Source organism: Metarhizium robertsii (genome assembly GCF_000187425.2).
Source record: "Metarhizium robertsii ARSEF 23 chromosome Unknown MAA_Scf_1, whole genome shotgun sequence".
NCBI lineage: Eukaryota > Fungi > Ascomycota > Sordariomycetes > Hypocreales > Clavicipitaceae > Metarhizium > Metarhizium robertsii.
The window spans coordinates 1909608-1929445 of record NW_011942149.1 but is presented as its reverse complement, the minus strand read 5'-3'; the positions used below and the strand labels follow the sequence as shown (position 1 = coordinate 1929445).

The window sequence follows — 19838 nt, the reverse complement described above, 5'->3', positions numbered from 1 at the left end:
ACGATGGCAGGAACAAAGACTCCGGCGGCTGGGATGAGGCAATTGTGGACAAGGAGAAGAACTAAACCTCCAGGAGACCAAAGATAGGCAGACATGACGTATGCTGACGAGAATCTCCTTGTCCATGCCAACATTTCTAGTCCCTCCTAACTCGAACAGGACTCAAAATCCTATACTGATGGCCATTGACGGGCGGGGAAAATGGATGTCAAATAATATTTGACGGCTGCAGGCCTCTCAATGCCTCCGTTCCTTGCAGTTGTCTGGTGGCCAAGTGGCTGCATGAGGGCCATCGAAAAGTCTATGGCTGCTTCGAACAAGCTTGCTCCATTGAGCAAAACTATTTTGCCGCTGCGGCCGAGATAATTGAAACAGAACTCCCTATTAAAAAGTAGGTTCATTGTGGGATCCTAGATGGGCTTGCTTCCTTGCCATGACATGTCGATGGAAAAAATGAGCAAAGAATAAAAAGCCTCGGGGGGCCTGACGTGGCCAAAGTTGCCCAGGCCGGGACTGACTTGGATAACGTATAGTCAGAGTACAATGCAATCCTGGCCAAGAAAAAATATCTAGGGGCAGACACCATTTTCCTGACGGACTTGTTTCATCTGCCCAACGCGTCGGCGATGAAGGCGTTTGGTTACCACTTGACGTTTGAAAAGTGTCCCAACGTAGACGAGTGGCTCGGGGGCCTCGAGAACAGGGAGACTTGGATCCGGGCTACGGCAGAAGCTTCAGGAAAACCGAATTGAGAGGTGTCAAGAGCTGGAATGCGGTCAATGCCCAGCCAGGAATCAGCCCATAGACATGTCAATGCTATTTGAATCAAAAACGTACGCTATTGTGGAGGTTTTGACAGGTGATTCCGCTTGGTTATATCACGCGCGCCGCAGTGTCCCGGTCGTGGGGTTCTATTAAATACAACATTGAAGGCAAAAAGAAACAGTCTTGCAATACATTCAAGTAATGCCAATTGGATCGAAGGCGGTTGAGCGTCCTGGCGTGCCGCCTGGAGCCCCGATACATGTAACATGTATATTCAATTATGCGGGTCACGACTCCTGACTCCTGACTCCTGACATGGACAATCTTCGCCCAACGCGTCACAACGGTCACGTACTTAAGTACATGAGCTGAGTGCCAATGATACACAACCAACTCCCTCACACTAACCCTCACAATGCAGCAACACCTCCGCCATGCCAGCCTCGGCGATTCCACACAATCTCACTGATAAGCTGCATCCTACGCCGCCACGTGAGCTTGGCTCCGATCAGTCGCAGTCACACAGCTCCGGGTCCAACCCATCTGGCTCGCAATCGCTGCAAAGAGCTCTTGCCGGCGACGACAATGCTCTGGTTCCAATCCACTACCCAGCTCTAAAAGAGGCATTCCTAACATCCCTTGAAGAACAGCAGCATGTTATCGAGGCAACAGTTCGGCACTGCCTAGGCGTCCGGAATTGTCACCTGGGCGCCCGGGAGGTCTGGCAATCTGGCTCCTTCAACGTCGTCCTTCCAATCCATATTGCAGCCGGCTGGTCTGTCTTCATGCGTATCCCATTCCCGTATCGCCTTGGCGAAGACCGGTGCCCGGGCAACGTTGAAGAAAAGCTCCGGACCGAGATTGCCACCTATATCTGGCTGCGTCAAAATTGTCCCGATATCCCAATCCCCGAATTGCACGCCTTTGGGCTGCCAGACGGGTCAGCGGTAAAACAATGAAGCCCAATCATAGCCTGGCTAACCAATTACGCTCCTGTCCTCCAGGACTAACAATTGATAGTTCTCACATCCCCTCCGCACACCCATCTGGGAGCGAACCTGGTGGGCGTTGAAGCGATTTGCTTGCTTACTACTCGGGCGCCCGGTACCTGTCCATTATGTCAAGCGGAAAACTCGCCACTCAATCAATCCTGGCTTTTTGATTATAAGCCAAGCGTGCGGCGAAAAACTAGCCTGGTCGTGGCTAGATCGCTTCCAAGACAAGGCGTACCGAGACCGCTTGTTCCGCAGCCTTGCTCGTATATCACTCTCGCTAAATTCGGTTCCCTTGGCGCGCATCGGATCGTTGAAGCTTCAGCCGGACGCATCTATCGCCTTGTCCAACCGGCCGCTTAGCCTCTATTTTCAGATGCTGGAGAACGAGGGCATTCCGACCGGCATCCCGCGCCATCGTACATACGCCCAAGTGGAATCGTACCTCTCCGATCTTCTCTCCTTCCAGGATAATAAAATTCGTCATCAGCCCAACGCAGTCCATGATCAAGAGGATGGCGAGAGACAACTCGCTGCGCTTACCGCCCTGCGCGCCACCATGCACCACTTCATCCGTCCAGAGCATCGCGACGGACCATTCTTCCTTCACCTGACAGATTTACACCAGCAAAACATCTTTGTTGACCAAGATTGGAATATTGAGACAATTATCGATCTTGAGTGGGCGCATACCGCGCCTTTGGAAATGCAGCTTCCCCCATACTGGCTCTCGTCAAGGGTATCAGTCGACAGTTTCGTGGACCAGGCTGCCATTACCGACTATGAGGCCGTACTGGAAGAATACTGGGCAATTTACGAAGCCGAGGAGAGGAAGCGCAACGATACCGTCGTCCAGGTCCCACTTCAGCGTGACATGTGGGCAAGAGGGAGCTTTTGGTACTTTCACGCCGTCGGCATACCAAAGGGCATGTACACGCTGTTCAATAGGCACATCCAGCCACTATTTAACAAGGAGCATCCTGATAAGCAAATATTCGATACTGTCTTTTATTGGTATTGGGGATTTGGCGCGCAGGGTTTGATAGACAAGAAGCTCGGAGATAAGAAAGAGTACCTGGCCAGCGTGAGAGAGGCGTTTGCGGAAGACTCGTGAAAAAGACGAACGGAAGTCTACTTTGATCTGGCCAGGCCCTACCTTGGCCCATTGCGTTGTGAGCTGAAGGCTACGTGTGATGGGACTGCGGATTCTGGCCTTGAAAATATAAGGATATCTGTTGATATGTATATTTATATTATTTTGTATCATGCTTGTATTATCATTTACCTTAAGAGGGAAACACCAACCAAATCAATTAATATTTATATTATTTAATAGGATTTCCGTATATATATATATATAATCCCACTAGTCCGTATCATCCCATGCGACCAGACACCCGTCATTTCAATGTTAACTGTCCCCTGCTGAAGCAAGCCACTGGAGCTAGCCCTGGCCAGCTCCCCATCTTAATTGAGCTGGGTTATCCACAAGGATCGGCTGCTCGAGATTTTTCCCGTCCCTGCAGGTCGGGAGGCTTTTTTGGCGTCGGTGGCTCCGGAGACTCTCCCGACGCCGAGGCTGTTCTCCTTTTATGCTTGCTTTGACGACAGTCCGCGGCTTTCCTTGCGTGTGTGCTTTTTGTTTCTTTTCTCTTTTTTTTTCCCCTTCGCCCTCGATTCAATTGTCGATTCACCCCAAGTTTTCTCTGAGTCTCAAGGCTACTGGCTACCCGAAAGGAAGGAACTACCTAGGTAACCGTCACGGGCAACTATGCCCAAGTGCGCTAGTCGACAAGCCAAGTGACCATAATCGTTACCCAATCTGGTTGGTCCACAAAAAAAAGAAAAGCAAAACGACACCATCTTCAACGCGGCTGATCTCGGGCACATTTGACATCACAACAGCCACAAACCACCCCTCGCAAGCACGCCGCGACGGCCGCCTCTGCAATTCAGCGCGCCATGTCTGCTGCCGACTCGCCGGGCAGCCAGCCGGGCCCCGACAAGGCCATTGACGAGGCTGTTGCGGAGCGGAAACAGCAACTTGGCCGACCGACTCGATCAAGGCTGCCGGGATGGCTGAATCACTTCAACGCCAACGACCTCAAGGTCGCTTTCCGCTGTTGGGTCGCGGTGTGGGTTGCCACGATTCTCATCTTCATCGACCCCGTGCTGCAGAACATCGGCATCGCCACCTTCTTCGGCGCCATCGTCCTGTATATTGTTCCGCCGGCGGGCATTCTGATGGTCTACCTGCTCGCCTCGCTGTCGCTGCTCCTGGGCATGTGCCTGGCTTGGGCTTGGGGCCTCTTGTCCATGAAGGCGGCACTGGCCGTGCGGCCGGACGAGGAGACCCAGGCCCGTTTGCAATCTCTCCAGCAGCAGGCCGGCATCCTTGCCAATCAGACCGGCCAGCCGCCCGCCGCCGTCGTCCAGAAGCTCGTCTACGACGGCTTCATGCTTGACGCCCGCGTGGTCGTCATTTACTTCGTCATGTGTTGCGTCTTCATCTATGCTCTTGCCCGGCTGCGGTATGCCAATGGCAAGATGATTTTGTTGCAGCTGTTCGGCACCATTGTCATCGACATCTTCTTGCTGACCGGCCCGATTCTGACCAGATTCAATTCCAAGCTCGCCCAGGTGTTTGTGAAACCGGGAGCCATCGGGATTGGCTTGGGGGCAGTGTGTTGCCTCTTTGTTTTCCCCCAGTCGACGTCGTATGTGGTTTTGGGACAAATGGAACAGTTGATCCGTATGCTCGAAGCGCCCGTGGACTCGACACGGCGGTACTTTGCTGGCGATGAAACGTTGGATGATGCACAATTAAGAGCATCCAAAGGCGCCATCATCAGTCTCTTCAAGGCTATGGAGCCGGGGCTTGCCTTTCTTCCACTGGACCTTTCACGGGGCAGGTGGAACGCCGACGACGTCAAATGTTTACAGGGACGGGTCCGCGACGCCATTGCCGCCGGTGTTTTTCTCTTGGATTTTCACATCACGCGCGTGTCAGCGGCTGCCAGGGCTGAAAGGCTTGGAATGGCTCGACCGACACCCACTGCACAAGACTCCGACGATGCCAGCGACAAGGAGGCTCGCGACCAGGAAAAGACTTCGTTCGACACTGGTCTCGTTGACGCCTTGAAAAGCCCGGAACAAAGCTCCATCCGCCACGGATTGCTAGAGACGCTCAAGGATACGACAGCCGAAATCCTTCGAGTCAACTCGCGGGCTATCAAGGCCGCCGCGGACACAGTCCACATCATAAACACGGGAAGATGGTACCTTGGCACCGCGCGTACGAAGCGGCTCGACGGCCTCAAGGAAGAGCTGGCCGGGCTCCGGGCTGAGCTGCAGTCTGTCCGAGATTCGTGTGTTATCAATACTAATGATGCAGTAGTTGGTGCCCATGCTGACTTGTTCGACGAGCAAGGCCAGTTGAAGAATCGAAAGGACGCCAACCCTCTGTCTCTCAACGGTATTGTTCTCTCCATGGTGCTCGAGGAGCGCATTGTTGCCACGGCAGCTACTACGGAGGCTATTGTGGACTACATCATGGAGCTTCTTGAACTGCGAACTACAACACGCGTTTGGGCCCCGTCTCGGGTTCGTTACGCGTTTTCTTGGCTATTTAGTGGCCGCGTAGCAGCTCCGGTTGCCGGCGCTTCTACGGTGCCCGCTGAAGACCCTGACGATATTTTAGAACAGGCCGAGGAGACGCACAGGCGGCTGCGTCTTGTTCGCAAAGGCAATTCTGCGCCCAGGAAGCAAAGGGGACTTATCACGAGAGCGGTGATTGGCACATACAAATGGCTTACCAACCCCGGAGGCATGTACGCTCTGCGCATGGTCATTGTGACCGTTGCTCTGTCCGTTCCGGCTGTGCTCCCGAACACGGCTGGCTTCTTTTACCGCGAGAAGGGTATCTGGGCTGTGATTATGGCACAGACGTGCCTCCTCATGTACATGGCCGACTTTACCTTTTCCCTCGTATCCCGAGGACTAGGCACCATTCTCGGCGGCGCCCTGGCCCTGGCAGCTTGGTATGCAGGTTCGGGCAACGGCATCGGCAATCCATACGGCCTCGGGGCCACCACTGCGGTCGTCTCATTCATCCTCATGTGGTGGCGTCTCTACCTGCCACCAGCGTTCGCCCAAGCCAGCATCATGACTGCCTCAACGTTTGTGCTGATTATCGGATTCAGCTGGGACCAGAATCACATCACGCAGTACGGACTGCCTGGCGTCGGGTACGTGGCGTTCTGGAGACGCCTCGTCACGGTGCTCGTCGGTCTCGCGGCCGCCCTCATTGTCCAAATCTTCCCCCGGCCTCCCTCGGCGACCCGGTACGTCTGCAAAACGCTTGCCAACACTGTTCGGTCTCTCACCGACCACTATGCCCTACTCGTATCACAATGGAGCCAGTCAGATCGCGAGGGACAGAACCTCGGTGCCGCGGCCGCAGCTGAGAAAATCACCCTCAAGGTCTCGGAAACGCTTCTGGATCTCACCGACGCTATTAGCCTGCTGAAGGTGGAAGTCAGCTCCACGCCGTTTGACCAAAAGGTTTTGTTCACCACGAGGGAGCACTGCAGCAGGATGAATCAATGCCTGGGTAAGCTGCTGGTTCTGTCATCAACATTGCCGAAACGCCTGCAAGATCGTCTCACCAAGACGGTGGGCGTGATTGACGACGGCGTTGTTGGGAATGTCATGTCCGTCTTGACGATTATCGAATCGTCCTTGCGGACGGGTGCGCCACTGCCGGAGAGACTACCAGCGCCACTGGTGCGCAGCTGTTTTGTGGCGTGGTATACCCAGCATGAGCATGCCGAGTTGAATATTGATCTTATTAAGAGCGAGGACTACAGGAGATATTGTGTTGCCGTATCGTGCTACGTGACCTTCCTGTCTACAGTCGACGACCTGGTGGACGCGCTGAAGGAGACTTTGGGAGAGGCTCACGTCATACACCAATGGGAGGAGGCCGTGTAAGCAAAGTTGACTGGGTGTATGATTTCCTGGGAGATTGGGCAAGGGGGAACAAAAACTCACATATAAAGAAAAATGGTCACACGGCCAAAATCTGACGTGAACAAATCTCATTAATAATAATAGTTGAAAATAGCTCATAATATTTCTAATACATCTATCAATCTTGCGTTTCACCATCTATCAGTGTATCCCGGACTCGCCCGCAACATGAACATCCAAAGTGTTATCATGCCGGTCCATTCGGCAACCATCTCAGTCCACATTGCCATAGACTCTCGTCATCCCCATTCCCCAAGGGTACATGAAATGCGTCTCCATGCATGTCATGATACATGTCAGTCCCCGTAACGGGACACTGCATATCGACGTCCACGCCGAACAGGAACTCGTCGCCGGCATAATGCTCCAGCCCCGCGTAGTGCTGGGCACTCTCGTGAACGTGCTGCAGCAGCAGGGGGTCAATGGCGAAGTTGGCCGCGGCGCTCGCAGCCGCGGCGTCAAACACGTCCTGCGGCCCCGTTTGCCACGGCACCGGCGATACAGTCTTGTCCGAGAGGGTGTCGCTGGAATCGTCGTCGGCGCTGCTGCTGCTGCCGCTGCTGCTGGCAGCGCTCGCGCGGACAAGGCTGTGTTTTCGGCCAGGCTGGGGACGGGGCTTGCATATCGACGACGAGGACGAGCCCGGGCTCGAGGAGCTCGACTTGGAGAGGCGCGGCGCCCTCTTGGACCTGCCGCAGCTTGTGTATTCGCAGGTGAGGCCTTTGCAGCGGCATCGATTGCAGGCTTTGTAGCCGTCGCCGTCGCAGCGGGTCTGAAGAGTCAAGCGTCAGGACAATTTTCTCAGCACCTTTGGGCGGGATGCCTGAGTCGGGGAGGGCAGGGGCAGACGTACCTTTTTCTCGCGGCAGATTTTGCAGGCTTGGATTTTGCTAGATCGGCCGTTGGCAGGGTCGTAGGACCGCGGGACGACGACCTCCTTTGTGTCCGAGTCGTATCTCCACGCGCTGAGCATGGCTGGTGCTGGTGCTGGTGCTGGTTGTTTTCAAGTACTAGTCAAGCAGCGGATTGTGTTGTGTGCAATTGAGCTCTGGGCAAGGTCAAACAAGAAGAAAATCTTGATGGGAAAGCATCTCCATCGCCCTGGGGAAAGGACGACAAGATGACGATGTAAATATATATACTCTGGCCGATGTGGCGGCCCCCAACTCGCGCCTATCTCCTCGCCTCACTCCGTCTGACGGCCCCTCGCGATCCATCAGCATCCGAATGGGCGGACTGGGGACTTGGTGGGTTCTGCTGGGGGTAGGGAAAAAAAAAAAGAACAAAGAAAGTGGTGCACGCCGTCCTACATGTTGTCAGGATGAGCCACGCGCCGTAGGGCTGGGCTTCTGGTAATGGGAGAAGAAGAGCTGTCAACTGGCGTGTCGACTTGCGCCTAAACGGGCGACATTTGGCGATGACGAGAACGAGAGCGGCGGCACATAGGGGCCCAAACACGGAAGGTGGTGCGGGGCAGCTGCGATCCGGGCCGTGGTTGGCTGGATCGAGACCCCGAAAAGATGAGAGGCTTACCAAGGGACAGGGGTGTGACTAAGTGGGGCTGTGGGGGCTCGTTCATACAATAACGCCATTGGCTGGCGGGTATTTTGGGACGCGGTGTGGGGTTCTGCGACCAGTCCCGATGGGGAACGGACCGACGGGAAGTGCATGGAGAATGGAGATCTTTGATGTTTGTCATGCTCCGTGCCTCCGCAAGTCGCACTCAGCTGGTCCGTCAAGGCCAACCGGGATGTAGTCTTGGTGATCTGGATGAAATCACTCTTGATTTTTCTTTTAAGCAGGGCTGAAAAGGCGGACCGCAGCTTGCTGTGACGGCCAGAGCCGGTACTCGGTACGGAGTACTATAGCGACTGATGCAATTGCTGCGCCTTTGAAGACGACCTCGGCTTCAGGCTCCCGCAATTGCCTCGCCGACTGTCGTCCACCGGGGGGGATATTAACGCCGGTTTGCCTGCCCTCCGCCCTACTCTGCTCTGCTGTGTTTCTCGTAACCTGCGTGGTGGCTTGCAACTCGCAAGACGGGCGGCATATATACACTTTGACCTCGACTGTAACCATTATCACCATCTGTCAGCTGCCAACCTCTACCAGAGTTGCTTGTACACAATTCATCCCCCTCGAGGGGCAACATGAGCAATACTCTCCTCCTGAAGAAGTTCGGCCCCCATCCTTGTACGAACAGATGTCATCCGAATTGGGAAAACAAACAGAAGTCCCGTGCTTTGTTCCCGGCCTCGGGCGTCAAGTTCTATACCATCGGCAATTCTTCGAAACGCGAACGCCGCTACCAACATCTTTACCGATTCTTAATTCCGCCATTCTTTCCTTTGTCAATTCGGACATTAGTCTGAAGCTCCTCTCAACCCTCACCCCAACAGCACAGGGGGTCCCTTCCCCAGGACATGGGAGAAAACGTGGCAGCCCTGCGCTTATATGCCTGCCATATGGGCAAGTGGAAAACGCATGGCACACGACGAGATGTTACCGGCCTACACGGCGAACCTGTAGGTTGATTGGTCCACAGTCGAGAAGTACGTATTCTACAGAATACCTAAAGTACCTAGTGGCTACCGGCGTATGGCTGTTCGTACCTTGAACTGCCGCCCAACGGAGAAATTCTCCGGGGCAATTCACCAACGGAGGAGCTCTACATGCAAGAATATCACCCTGCGTCAGTCCTAAGTGTGTCAGAATCAGGGAGAAAGGGCATCTTACTATAGTATCGCGTGTACCGTGGCCGTCTGTCTATGTGCTTTTCAAGATCCACTCAGCTCGCTGCTTTTCTTTTTTTTTTTCTTTTTTTTTTTTTTTTTTTTTTTCTTTTTTTTTTTTTTTTTTTTTTTGTAGGGAGCCGTTTACGAGATGAGATTTTAGAAATACCTGCCCCAGAGTGAGTTTCTTCGCGGGGCAGGGCGCAGCTCGCAAGTAAGCCGGTTCAAAACCGCCTCACACCTCCATGAGATTACTGTAAAAATGCGCCGAGGAGGCTCCGTATTGCCAATGCCGTACACCAGCCTCCGGTAAGTCCGCCATGATAACCGGGCATTGGCGGAGGCTCAAGTTGGACGTTTCTCGTGACAAACGATCCATCAGCGCTAGGGGGCTACATAAGCCGCGACGTTGGCTGCTTTGCCATGCAGAGCCGCACTTGCGGACGTCTTGGCATGAGCCCCGTGTATGTAAACTAAACCCCGAAGCTGGAAGACATACACGAAAGAGGGGTCGGGCTTACAAGAAGTGAAAGCGTCTGGTTTACTTGCTCTGCTGCAGAGTTGTAGTCTCATTTCACTCCCGTCCGGGCGCATCCAGGTGCCGCCGCCGTGATACTCAAAACAATTTCCTTCCTCTCCAGATGCCTGACGGGCCATCTTGCTGGCCGTCACCTCCGGCACAACCTGAGAGTCCAGAAAACGGTGTACTGACAGAGGGCCGCCACGCTCTGGATGGAGGGCGTGTACTCCGTATAAGCTTCAGCACGTTGGCTGCATGAACTCGGCCGATAGGGCTGTATTTGGCCGAGACTGTACTCCATACAATGGCCCTCAATTCCAGGCCCTGCTTTTGCGGAGGTCGCCCCGGTAATAAGACTGATGGTTTGGTACTCGGGTACGTACGGATGGCGTCGGGTTACATTTGGGTTCATGTCTCTTGCCATCTATCGTTACAAGTCGTACAACGGGCGCCTTGTGGCGCTGGCAGTAGGTGAAGATGACGGTGTGAGTCAGAAAAAATACGAGCGGATTGCAGAGCTGGGAGCTGAAATACGGTGAGACGCATACACGCAGGTGGACAGTCTGTAGGACCTTTGGAGATAATCTACTCCAACGCAACGCGCCTTTCTAGATCAAGGTGGCATTGTATGGCACTCTTCATGTAGAAAGGCCCCCGTATGGCGAGAAGGTCGTATCTGTTTTGTTGACAATTTGGGGACGGTGGGATCCTGTACTGTGATGCATCGAGTGGACGAGGCGCCGCGAGGCAAGCACAATTAATAGTGTCACACCCTCCCCGAAAACGAGTTATCAACAGGAGAACATGTAACTGGCACGGTGGTGAGGCAGGGCTTTATGTGGCTGCCAGACGAATTTGCGGCGCGAGTTTGAAGATCTGGCTAAGGGGGGGGAATGACGGCGGTCGAAAGCGCCACAAACGCCGGTCCGTTCCTGTTATAGCATCAATGATTTCATCCAACAGATGCCCCGACGACGGGGGCAGGGCTCCGATGCGTGGAGGCTGCCGGTGATGCGGGTTGTAGTAAGGCTGATGGCTGAATCTTGTCTTGGCTGCCGCTTCGTCATCGGCGTCCACGTAGCCCATGATGTTTTGGTGGATTATCAAGATTTGAAACTTTGGCGCCAACAGCTAGAAATTTGAATGCGTGTACGTATCATACGGCGCCGTTCTTGAAACATCGCCATGAACAAAAGGAATGAATGCTTGGTAATGCCAAGAGTCGATGTACAGGGCATTTCCCGTCACACAACATTCCCTTAACTCAGCTTTTCTCATCCAGATGACAAAGAATATAATGAAATCCCAGCTCTGCAGGCCTCTCTGTGTTCTGAAAATAGGAACTAGAGATAAAATTACCACATCAGACCAAAGGCAATGCTTGAATCTTCAAACGCCGCCCTCGCTCAGCTCACCAACACCGTGACTGAGCATGTCCTCCAACTAGCATATCAACTTCGTTGGCATAGCGTCATTCCTTGTTCCTTCCATTGGGACTGGCGTCTGTATGAGAGGCGGCAATCTAGCATGTGCAGCGCAAACGCCCTTCTCCTCTCAACTCGATAAATGCGACCATGTGTCGTGGCTTTCGATAATAGCGCATTTGACATGTTTCTAGAATTTTTTTCTCAAGGTTCAAGATGCTTGTAGATAAAAGCAGATGCCCAATGGATGACGGCCTCTGTAAAGTCGATCATCCTAATCGGTGTAGCATGGCGTACAGGGTAGTGTTGTCTCTGTATTTGGTAATCAGTCAATTATCCAGTGCAAAACAATAATGTGAGATCTTTGCAAGCCGACAAGTCTTTGATGAGACCGGTTCCTGTAGAGTATATGGAAGAATGCTTTGAATGAGATTGGGTATTCTGCTGTCACTTTTGCATTGTTCCTGGGAGTGACTTTGGACACTTTTCAAAGTCGACTTTCATCCATGGCAAAGTTCAGGAGTCGAGAGACCAAGTACCAAGTACCACCCCACCTTCTGGCTTACCGCCTGCCCAGACAAAAATTCTCACCGCCCGGTAAAAAAGTTGCGACTCTGAAAATTAAAAAAGCTTCAGGTTGAAGGCCCCTCCCCTTCCAAGGTTGCTGCAAGATCGTACCTATTCACCACCTTCGCCATGAAGAATCAAAAGAAGAGCAGCAGCTCTTCAGGCCGCATCACCGATGCCCGATTTGCCAGCTTCGAAACCGACCCCCGGTTTCGCCTTCCGTCCAAGAAGCGCACCAAGACGACACTAGACAAACGATTTGCTGGCATGCTTGATGACAAAGATTTTACTGCCGTTGCCAAAGTCGATCGCTACGGACGCAAGCTCAAGTCTGACGCTAAAAAAAAAGCTCTCCAGCGATTGTATCAGCAAGAAGAAGACCAAGACGAGTCCAAGGACGAGGACGAGAGCGAGGGCGAGGGCGAGGAGGATAATGGCGATGAAGTCGACGATGACGAGCTTGTCCAACGGGAGCTTCGAGCCGCCGACGAGAAGGAAAGGCGAAAAGCCTACGATCCAGCCCGACATGGAGGCTTCTCCGCCTCAGAGTCTGATTCCGACTCCGATGAGGATTCGGACGGAGACGAAGACGAAGACGAAAGTGGTGTCGCTCTTGCCTCAGAAGGCGACATGCAAAGACTCCAAGACGAACAGGCCGATGTTGAAACTGGCGAAGTCACGAATCGCATTGCCGTTGTAAACTTGGACTGGGACCATGTGAAATCCACCGATCTCATGGCACTCTTCTCCAGTTTCCTGCCCGCCGATGACAATGGCCGCATTCTCAAGATTTCCGTCTACCCCAGTGAGTTTGGCAAGGGGCGAATGCAACAAGAAGAGCTAGAGGGTCCTCCCAAGGCTTTGTTCAAGAATAAGGCCCAAGATTCCGACGACGAGAGCGACGACGGAAGCGACAGCGAGGACGAGAAGATCAAAAAGGAGCTCATGCAGGAGGGCGACGACGAGGATTTCGACAGCGATGCCCTACGATCATATCAATTAGACCGATTGAGATACTACTACGCTGTCATGGTGTGCTCAAGTCCCGAGACGGCCCAAAAGATTTACGAGGCTACGGATGGGACAGAGTACCAGTCTTCCTCAAATGTCATTGACTTGCGGTTCGTCCCGGATGATGTCACTTTTGACGACGAGCCCCGTGATGAGTGCGACAAGGTCCCTGATTCATACAAACCCGTGGAATTCGTGACCAATGCCCTGCAGAGCTCAAAGGTCAAATTGACCTGGGACATGCACCCTGAGGAGGCTTCACGCAAGGAATCCATTAATAGGGCATTCACTGGCAGCCGAGCAAATATCGAAGAGAATGATCTCCAGGCTTATCTCGCCAGCGACAGCGAAGACGATAAAGACGGCTCGGAAGAAGTCAATGGCGAGGACGGGGAAGATGCAGCGGATGAACCCAAGTTATCCAAGAAAGAACTAGCCCGCAAGAAGATGCGGGAAGCTCTGGGACTAGCAAACGAACCGATCCCTAAAGAGGCCAAGAACGGCCCTGTAGGCGATATGCAAATCACATTCACCTCAGCCCTATCCGAAAGCAAGCCCAAAGATGTCGACCAAGAGGAGACGACAATTGCAAAATACAAGCGAAAAGAAAAGGAGCGCAAAGAGAAAAAACGACAAGCCCACAAGGCCAAGCGCGAAGCCGCCTCAGGCGAACCCCGGGACAATGAAGAAGAGCATCCCGCCGCCACCGCCACCGCCGACGACGACCTCGGTTTCGACGACCCCTTCTTCACGGCCGAAGGCACGTCCGCACCTTCCAAAACCTCCATCCGCAAGGAAGAGCGCCTCAAAAAGCGTCAGGCCCGCGAGGCAGCCGAAGCGGAATCAGCCGCGGCAAAGGCCCGCCTCACAAAGGTCATGGCCCAAGATGCCCTCGACAACCAAGCCGAGCACCTGGATCACTTTGACATGAATGAAATCATGCGTGCTGAGAAGAAGAAGAACAAGAAGGGAAAGAAGAGCAAGAAGGAGGCTGGCAACAGCGAAGATAGAGGCGGACTACAAGAGGACTTCACCATGGATGTGGAGGATGATCGGTTCAAGGCCGTCTTTGACAGCCATGAGTTTGCGATTGATCCATCCAATCCCAAATTCAAGGCGACGGCTGGTATGAAGCAACTGCTAGAAGTGGGCAGGAGGAAGAGGCAGGTAGGGGACGGGGAGGACGAGCCGAGCAAGAAGAAGGTGAAGAAGGGGCGGAGGTGATGTCGAGGACGGATTGTATATATTGTAAACGTTTAAGATGTCATAGTTGATTGGCGTTATGGTTCATGTGAATCTCAAGGCTTAATGATTTCCTACGAAGGGACAAGCAATCTCGTTTAGCTACCGATCTGTGTAGATAACACATACCGCTGCGCGAGTAGTAAGAAAGTTGCTATATCAAGCAGGTCGCGGGGAAAATAAAAGGCACGGGGGTTCCAACGACTTGCGGGATGCACGTCTCGGTGAAGTTGGGCATGTGCACCTTGACGGTCAAGCTCGGGGTTGACGCGAGAGTTCCGAGTAACGCTTTTCGTATCCAAAATGGGCGTGGAAGAGGATTTGAATTTTTCGTCGTACGTCTACGTCTACGTCTTAGCATCCCGTGCACGCCGTACGAGACTGCAAGTTTCTAGTATAGGCATCGTGTAGCCACGGTTGCTCGCCCAAGGACACTTCTCAATGTAGAAACTTGCATCTCATAAACATAAAGGCCCAATCAATGGACAATCTGGGCAGTGCATTGACGGCTTCTCATGCAAATGTCACGTGTTGTTATTGCGCGCAGCTCCCAAGGCCATGAAGATTCATGTCGTACGCTGGCTCGCGTGAGATGTCGGGGTGATTGTGTGTCCTATTAATTCCAAGGGGGGTCAAGTCAGTCACACTCGGAGCCGAGATGGGCGTCAAAAATTCCCTAGCTCCCGCCGCCAATTGAATAAACGAATTGGCCGTCCGCTGGTTGCCCGTGATGCGCGTTATCATCACCCACGGGTTGCACATCGAGATACGCGCGTTGCACAACCTAATCTCAGATGGTTGCACTACCTGAAGAGGTCTGCCACACTCCGCATTCCCCGTCGCACGGCATGGACTGGCCTGCCGGCAACACAAATCGACGGTGACTGGCAGAACACGACGGATCGAAAACTCCGGCTGGCACACCGAAGAAAAAAAAAAGCTGGCTGGGTGGTTGCACGGTCGACGCATCACGGTGTTTGGCGCGTCACCCACCCCCGCACGCCAGTGACATCAGGACTAACCAGACCAAAGTCAAGTTTGATTGGTGTCGGCGACCAACAGGCGTCTGCACCATCTCGTACATACTCGGTGATGCTATGGAAGGCGAAGAAAAATAAAGGGAAAGAGAAAAGGCCGCCATTCATTTCGCGTACCAGATGACTTCTCTCCGGCGGAGGCTGTCCTGAAGCTCGGATCAGCAGAATGCTCATGCGGATGAGGATTGGAAGCTCAGTGGGTGGAGATAAGCGGCAACAACGCTGGTACTATTTCACCCATGCACGTTTGATTTTCTCCATGACGGTGTCGAAATGGCATTGCAATCGCAATCATGACCGAGTGGCATGATGTAAGTGTTGCATCCGATCGACACGACACCCGTATACCGGCCGGGTCGATATTCGCTCACGCGGCTTGGAGAGTCGCAATCGTCGACTAGATAGCACGCTACCGAGGCGATCGACGCGACATTTGCATTTTTTGGTGGCCCTTGGCGCACACCCATTCTGAGCTTTGCTGCTGAGCGTGTGAGCGAAGGGAGGCGAATTTCATGACACTTGGAGGGGGAAAATCGCATGCTTGTCTACGGGAGAGGCGCCAAAGGTCTGTATATGGTGGTTTGCTTGCGCACACCACATCTTTGTAGACCGCCTTTTCATCTCACGACGGCCATGATAAAAGGGCAGGGAGTGGCACCATCATGGATTGCCCGGGCCGGAATATTGTTTCTTTGTCTTCCTCTTGTCGGCGGCGGCGGTCTTGTTTTTTTTTTCTGGATAAATTTTCATCTCTCATCCGTGCTTGCGAGATGCTGGCTCTCATCTAGCTCGCATCGCACCTTCGTGTGCTGATTCGTGAGCAAGAAACTCCCCTTTCCTTCTGCCCCCCAAAACACGAGCCTCTTCCACCGTCGAATGGGCAGTCTAGCCGGCTGAAAAACCCGTTCACCATGGAGGAAGCGTCCCCGACAACTCCCCTCATCCGACGAGAGGAGCCGAAACCCCAGGTCCTGCCTGCAGTGACGAGGCTGCAGTATATCGCAACGGCTGTCATTGCGGCACTGCACATCGTTCGTGGCATTGCGCTTCTCGTCTGTCCAGCCGTCGCATTGTCAAGTTTTGCAGAGCCGACGTCCAGCACAGCTTTCTTCTTTACAAGCTTGCTTGGTGTACGCGATATTATCTTGGGGGGCTTGTTGACCCTGGCCGATCCTCGACGAAGTTATGAAATCCACAGAGCACTGGGCATCGCGCTCTTTAGTGATTCCGTGGACACTTTCGTCTTGATATTTGTGGTGGCTTGCTCGGCCCATCTCAAAAATCCTGCTCCGGAGATCATTTCTGTGGTATTGCTGGCTGTTCTTGAACATCTGACCTTGTGGAGCTTTGACGAGGAGGATGACGATGGTCTGAGTCCTTCCCAGCAGGCAACCATCCAGGTCACGAGACTCGATGATAAGAGGTTGAGACTGGGCATGTGGCTTGAAGAATTGAAACAGGCAGAGTCACTGCAGGAGGATTCACTCTCAACCCCTGAATCGCCAGCCTCGTAAGAGTGGTTCGGAGCTTTGGGGAGCAACAATCCAACTAACTGAAGAGGCTGGACGATGCTCTGCCCGACTGGCAGCAGATAAACGGGTATAACACATACTATCATGGAACGCCTCGACATGCATAGTACAAACACTTTCATCTCCGCCACATGTTTGAGACAATATGTGAAAGCAGAGCCACTATTGCATACTCCGTACAAAAAGGCAGCAGAAGGATCGCAACGTATGGCCGGAAAAGCTGCAAATTGAAGAAAAAAAAGAATACCGAATACGTCGAGACTGCGGAATAGTCGACAATGGCTTTGGGACAGCTGTGTCGCAAATGCGAGACTCAACTTCCAGTAATGCGCGGTGGATCCAACAACGCCTTCGTCCCGATTCAGCTTCAAGAATTGCTTCTTTCAGTGACCTGTCAGGGGCCGTATTCCGTATCATCCAACAATCGGGTTGCAGACGGCGCAAAAGTCAAGCTAGCAAGCCCAGAAATCGGAGCCCTGCCATCTGCATTTCCAGAACGAGTCTCATTCTGAGCATTATTGCTTCCTCCAACTTTAGTGTCTGGGGTGACTATGGATGCATGAAGCAAGTACGGAGTACGGAGTAGCGGTAACAGATATTGACCAGATGCATAACAACGCCACAGGATACCGAGGGCAGATGAATAAATGCATTTTGCACGTCATTATCGGAATCTAGAGATTACGCACGCCGAGAATATTGACAGGTGAAATATGACGATTCACACAAGCCAAATTTCCGATGTTTTAGATCCAATTGATTGGTTGAATGGTTCCGAGTCTATCGGGAGCAGCGTCAGAATATTGATAATATTTGATACATCCCACCAGGGGCCTTGTCACTTTTAAGCAGCCTTCACTTTGCTGTAGTAGTACTGACTTTTCTTGTGAGGAAACGTCCAAATTATGTCTTGTTCCCCAATTTGTCCATGCTCTCTGGCCCGCGCTTCCTTCCTTTCGAACCGGGCCGAGAAGGGCCTCCTCAGCTGAACCAAAAACTGGGCAGCTGAGTAAAGCCGGTAAATTGTGCAATTATCCGGTTCAAACGTAGTGGATACAACAGAGGAGACCATTTTCCCTCCACAAAAGAAGGTGAAAAAAAGTTACGATGAAAGTTAATTTGAGAGCACCCGAAGCACTATTGACTCAGCTTGTCATGAAATCAGATGATCTGGTAAGCCACAGCGCCGCTTCAGAGTTTGTAGTATCTCGCAACGTCTAGGGAACTGTCAGTCTGTACCAGTCTTCTCGTTCGCGTAGATCATAATATTCAGACTCGGGGGGCTCAGAGGAGTAACGGTCGAATTTGAGAGTATCATGAGCTAACCCAGCGCTTGGCCGAAATGCCGCCACCGTAGTCGTCTTTATTAGCATGGTTGCCAGCTGACGAGCCTCAGAGCTGAGCACCCTACCCATGAGCTGCATATCAAGCGATGATCATGTACCGGTAGTACGGAGTACTACATACTCCATGCGAAGTAGTACTGTCATGGCCATTCGCATCCTAGGAAAGACCCAGTTCCAAATTTCCGGGAACCACTGCGATGGGACATCGTCATGCCTATTACGGAGTAGACAGGCCTGGCCATGGAAGCTTCTACCAACAACTATGGAGTACAACGAGCAGAGTTCCTGGCAGATAGAGCTTGCGCTCATTTCCTTTGTTGCCGCCGGACCTAGTGATTGTGAACTCGAGCCATGCCTGACGATCCGAAAAGCAACGGGAAGTGAGTTGAGGTGAGGGCAAATTTCCAGAGATCGCTTTAATTCAAGTATGGACCGTTGAGATGGGTGATACTATTCCGATCTTATCGCTTCTCCGCGTTGAACCTGGCAGTGATCTTGGTGGGCTCCCACACAAGATCCCAGTAACAAGTACTAGTAGAATGTTGCTACGAAGTACTGCTGCAAGATCTTGCTTCTTAGGCAAGGGATATGCAGTACTTTTCCTTGTGTGAGAGGTGGAAAATGAGTTATGAGCAGCCAACGAGGGCGCCTCCAACCGCAACCCAAAAGTGTGTGGCACGGCCTTCGACATCGCAGAAGAAAGGTCTCCCTTCACTGGCAACACTAGGAGACTAAATCACCGTCCCAACTTTCTTCTGGGGTTGTGGCAACCGTCCCATGTCCGTGCGCCGGCAAGGGCCGGCAAGACTCACGTCCGAATAGCTTGCCCCCCAGCAAAACCGTGCCGTGCCCACAATCAGCGGTGTCAGTGTCGTCAAGCTTAATTAGCTTTCGAAGCTGGGGCCGCCCTAACATACTTAAGTACCCAGTGTCAATGCTGATTAGTGATGGATTTCAGCGCGTATTGTCAAACGGGACTGGTGTCGATTTTCTGCGGCGGGTTTATATTGTACTATAATCCCATGGCTGTGGCCTAGGCTGTGATTATGAGAGACATTTTCATGGCCCAACCTTGGATTATAAAATTAAGGAGAGGAATTCGCGCGCACCAGCATTTATTGCTTTTTGATTTTTGATGCTGCGTCACAATGTACGGGGTGCGATGATTGCCGCCCGTTTCCAGCCACAAAAAGCAAAGTCAACGACGCACTGTGGCAGTCGACATTGCTGTAATAAACCACCGCCGCTGCAGAGACAGAAGAAAATAAGTTACTCATTGCCGGCATGAGGTACTCCGTACTGCACAGCACTCCGCAATAGGAGTAGCAACGAGACAAGGCGTCAAACATTGACATGAGCCGCGTAGAATACTACAATGTTACCATCGCCCACATCGGAGCAAAGGTGTGATTGCTAGTCGAAGGAGCTCTCGAGTACGAGGTACGGAGTATACGGCCGCCACTACTACCTCGCTCATTGGCATTTTGGGAGTCTGGGCGGATCCCGTGAATGTTCGCTGCCGCCCTGTTAGCTTCTACTCCAATGATATTAGTCCTGGGCTCGGACTGCCAACAAGTTGCTTTGCAAAGTACAATGTTCGACAAGACCAAAAGCCACTAACTAGTACTCAGTAGTATGT

General features: G+C 52.7%; 5 protein-coding genes across 5 annotated transcripts; 4 read left to right on the top strand and 1 right to left on the bottom strand.

The window, feature by feature from the left end:
• Window positions 1-1199: 1199 nt before the first annotated feature.
• On the top strand, window positions 1200-2871 carry MAA_04817 (Aminoglycoside phosphotransferase; the record flags this gene model as incomplete). The annotated part of the gene is made up of 2 exons (XM_007822913.1): window positions 1200-1712; window positions 1786-2871. 2 exons carry the CDS (start codon window positions 1200-1202, stop codon window positions 2869-2871), a joined length of 1599 nt encoding a protein of 532 aa, XP_007821104.1.
• An 848-nt stretch (window positions 2872-3719) lies between these two features.
• On the top strand, window positions 3720-6749 carry MAA_04818 (uncharacterized protein; the record flags this gene model as incomplete). The annotated part of the gene is made up of 1 exon (XM_007822914.1): window positions 3720-6749. One exon carries the CDS (start codon window positions 3720-3722, stop codon window positions 6747-6749), a length of 3030 nt encoding a protein of 1009 aa, XP_007821105.1.
• A 226-nt stretch (window positions 6750-6975) lies between these two features.
• Window positions 6976-7761, bottom strand: MAA_04819 (Zn(2)-C6 fungal-type DNA-binding domain protein; the record flags this gene model as incomplete). Its single annotated transcript, XM_007822915.1, has 2 exons — window positions 6976-7560; window positions 7642-7761. 2 exons carry the CDS (start codon window positions 7759-7761, stop codon window positions 6976-6978), a joined length of 705 nt encoding a protein of 234 aa, XP_007821106.1.
• A 4399-nt stretch (window positions 7762-12160) lies between these two features.
• Window positions 12161-14266, top strand: MAA_04820 (nuc153; the record flags this gene model as incomplete). Its single annotated transcript, XM_007822916.1, has 1 exon — window positions 12161-14266. The coding sequence occupies one exon, from the start codon at window positions 12161-12163 to the stop codon at window positions 14264-14266; it is 2106 nt and encodes a 701-aa protein (XP_007821107.1).
• A 1966-nt stretch (window positions 14267-16232) lies between these two features.
• Window positions 16233-16835, top strand: MAA_04821 (uncharacterized protein; the record flags this gene model as incomplete). The annotated part of the gene is made up of 1 exon (XM_007822917.1): window positions 16233-16835. One exon carries the CDS (start codon window positions 16233-16235, stop codon window positions 16833-16835), a length of 603 nt encoding a protein of 200 aa, XP_007821108.1.
• Between the last annotated feature and the right edge of the window lie 3003 nt (window positions 16836-19838).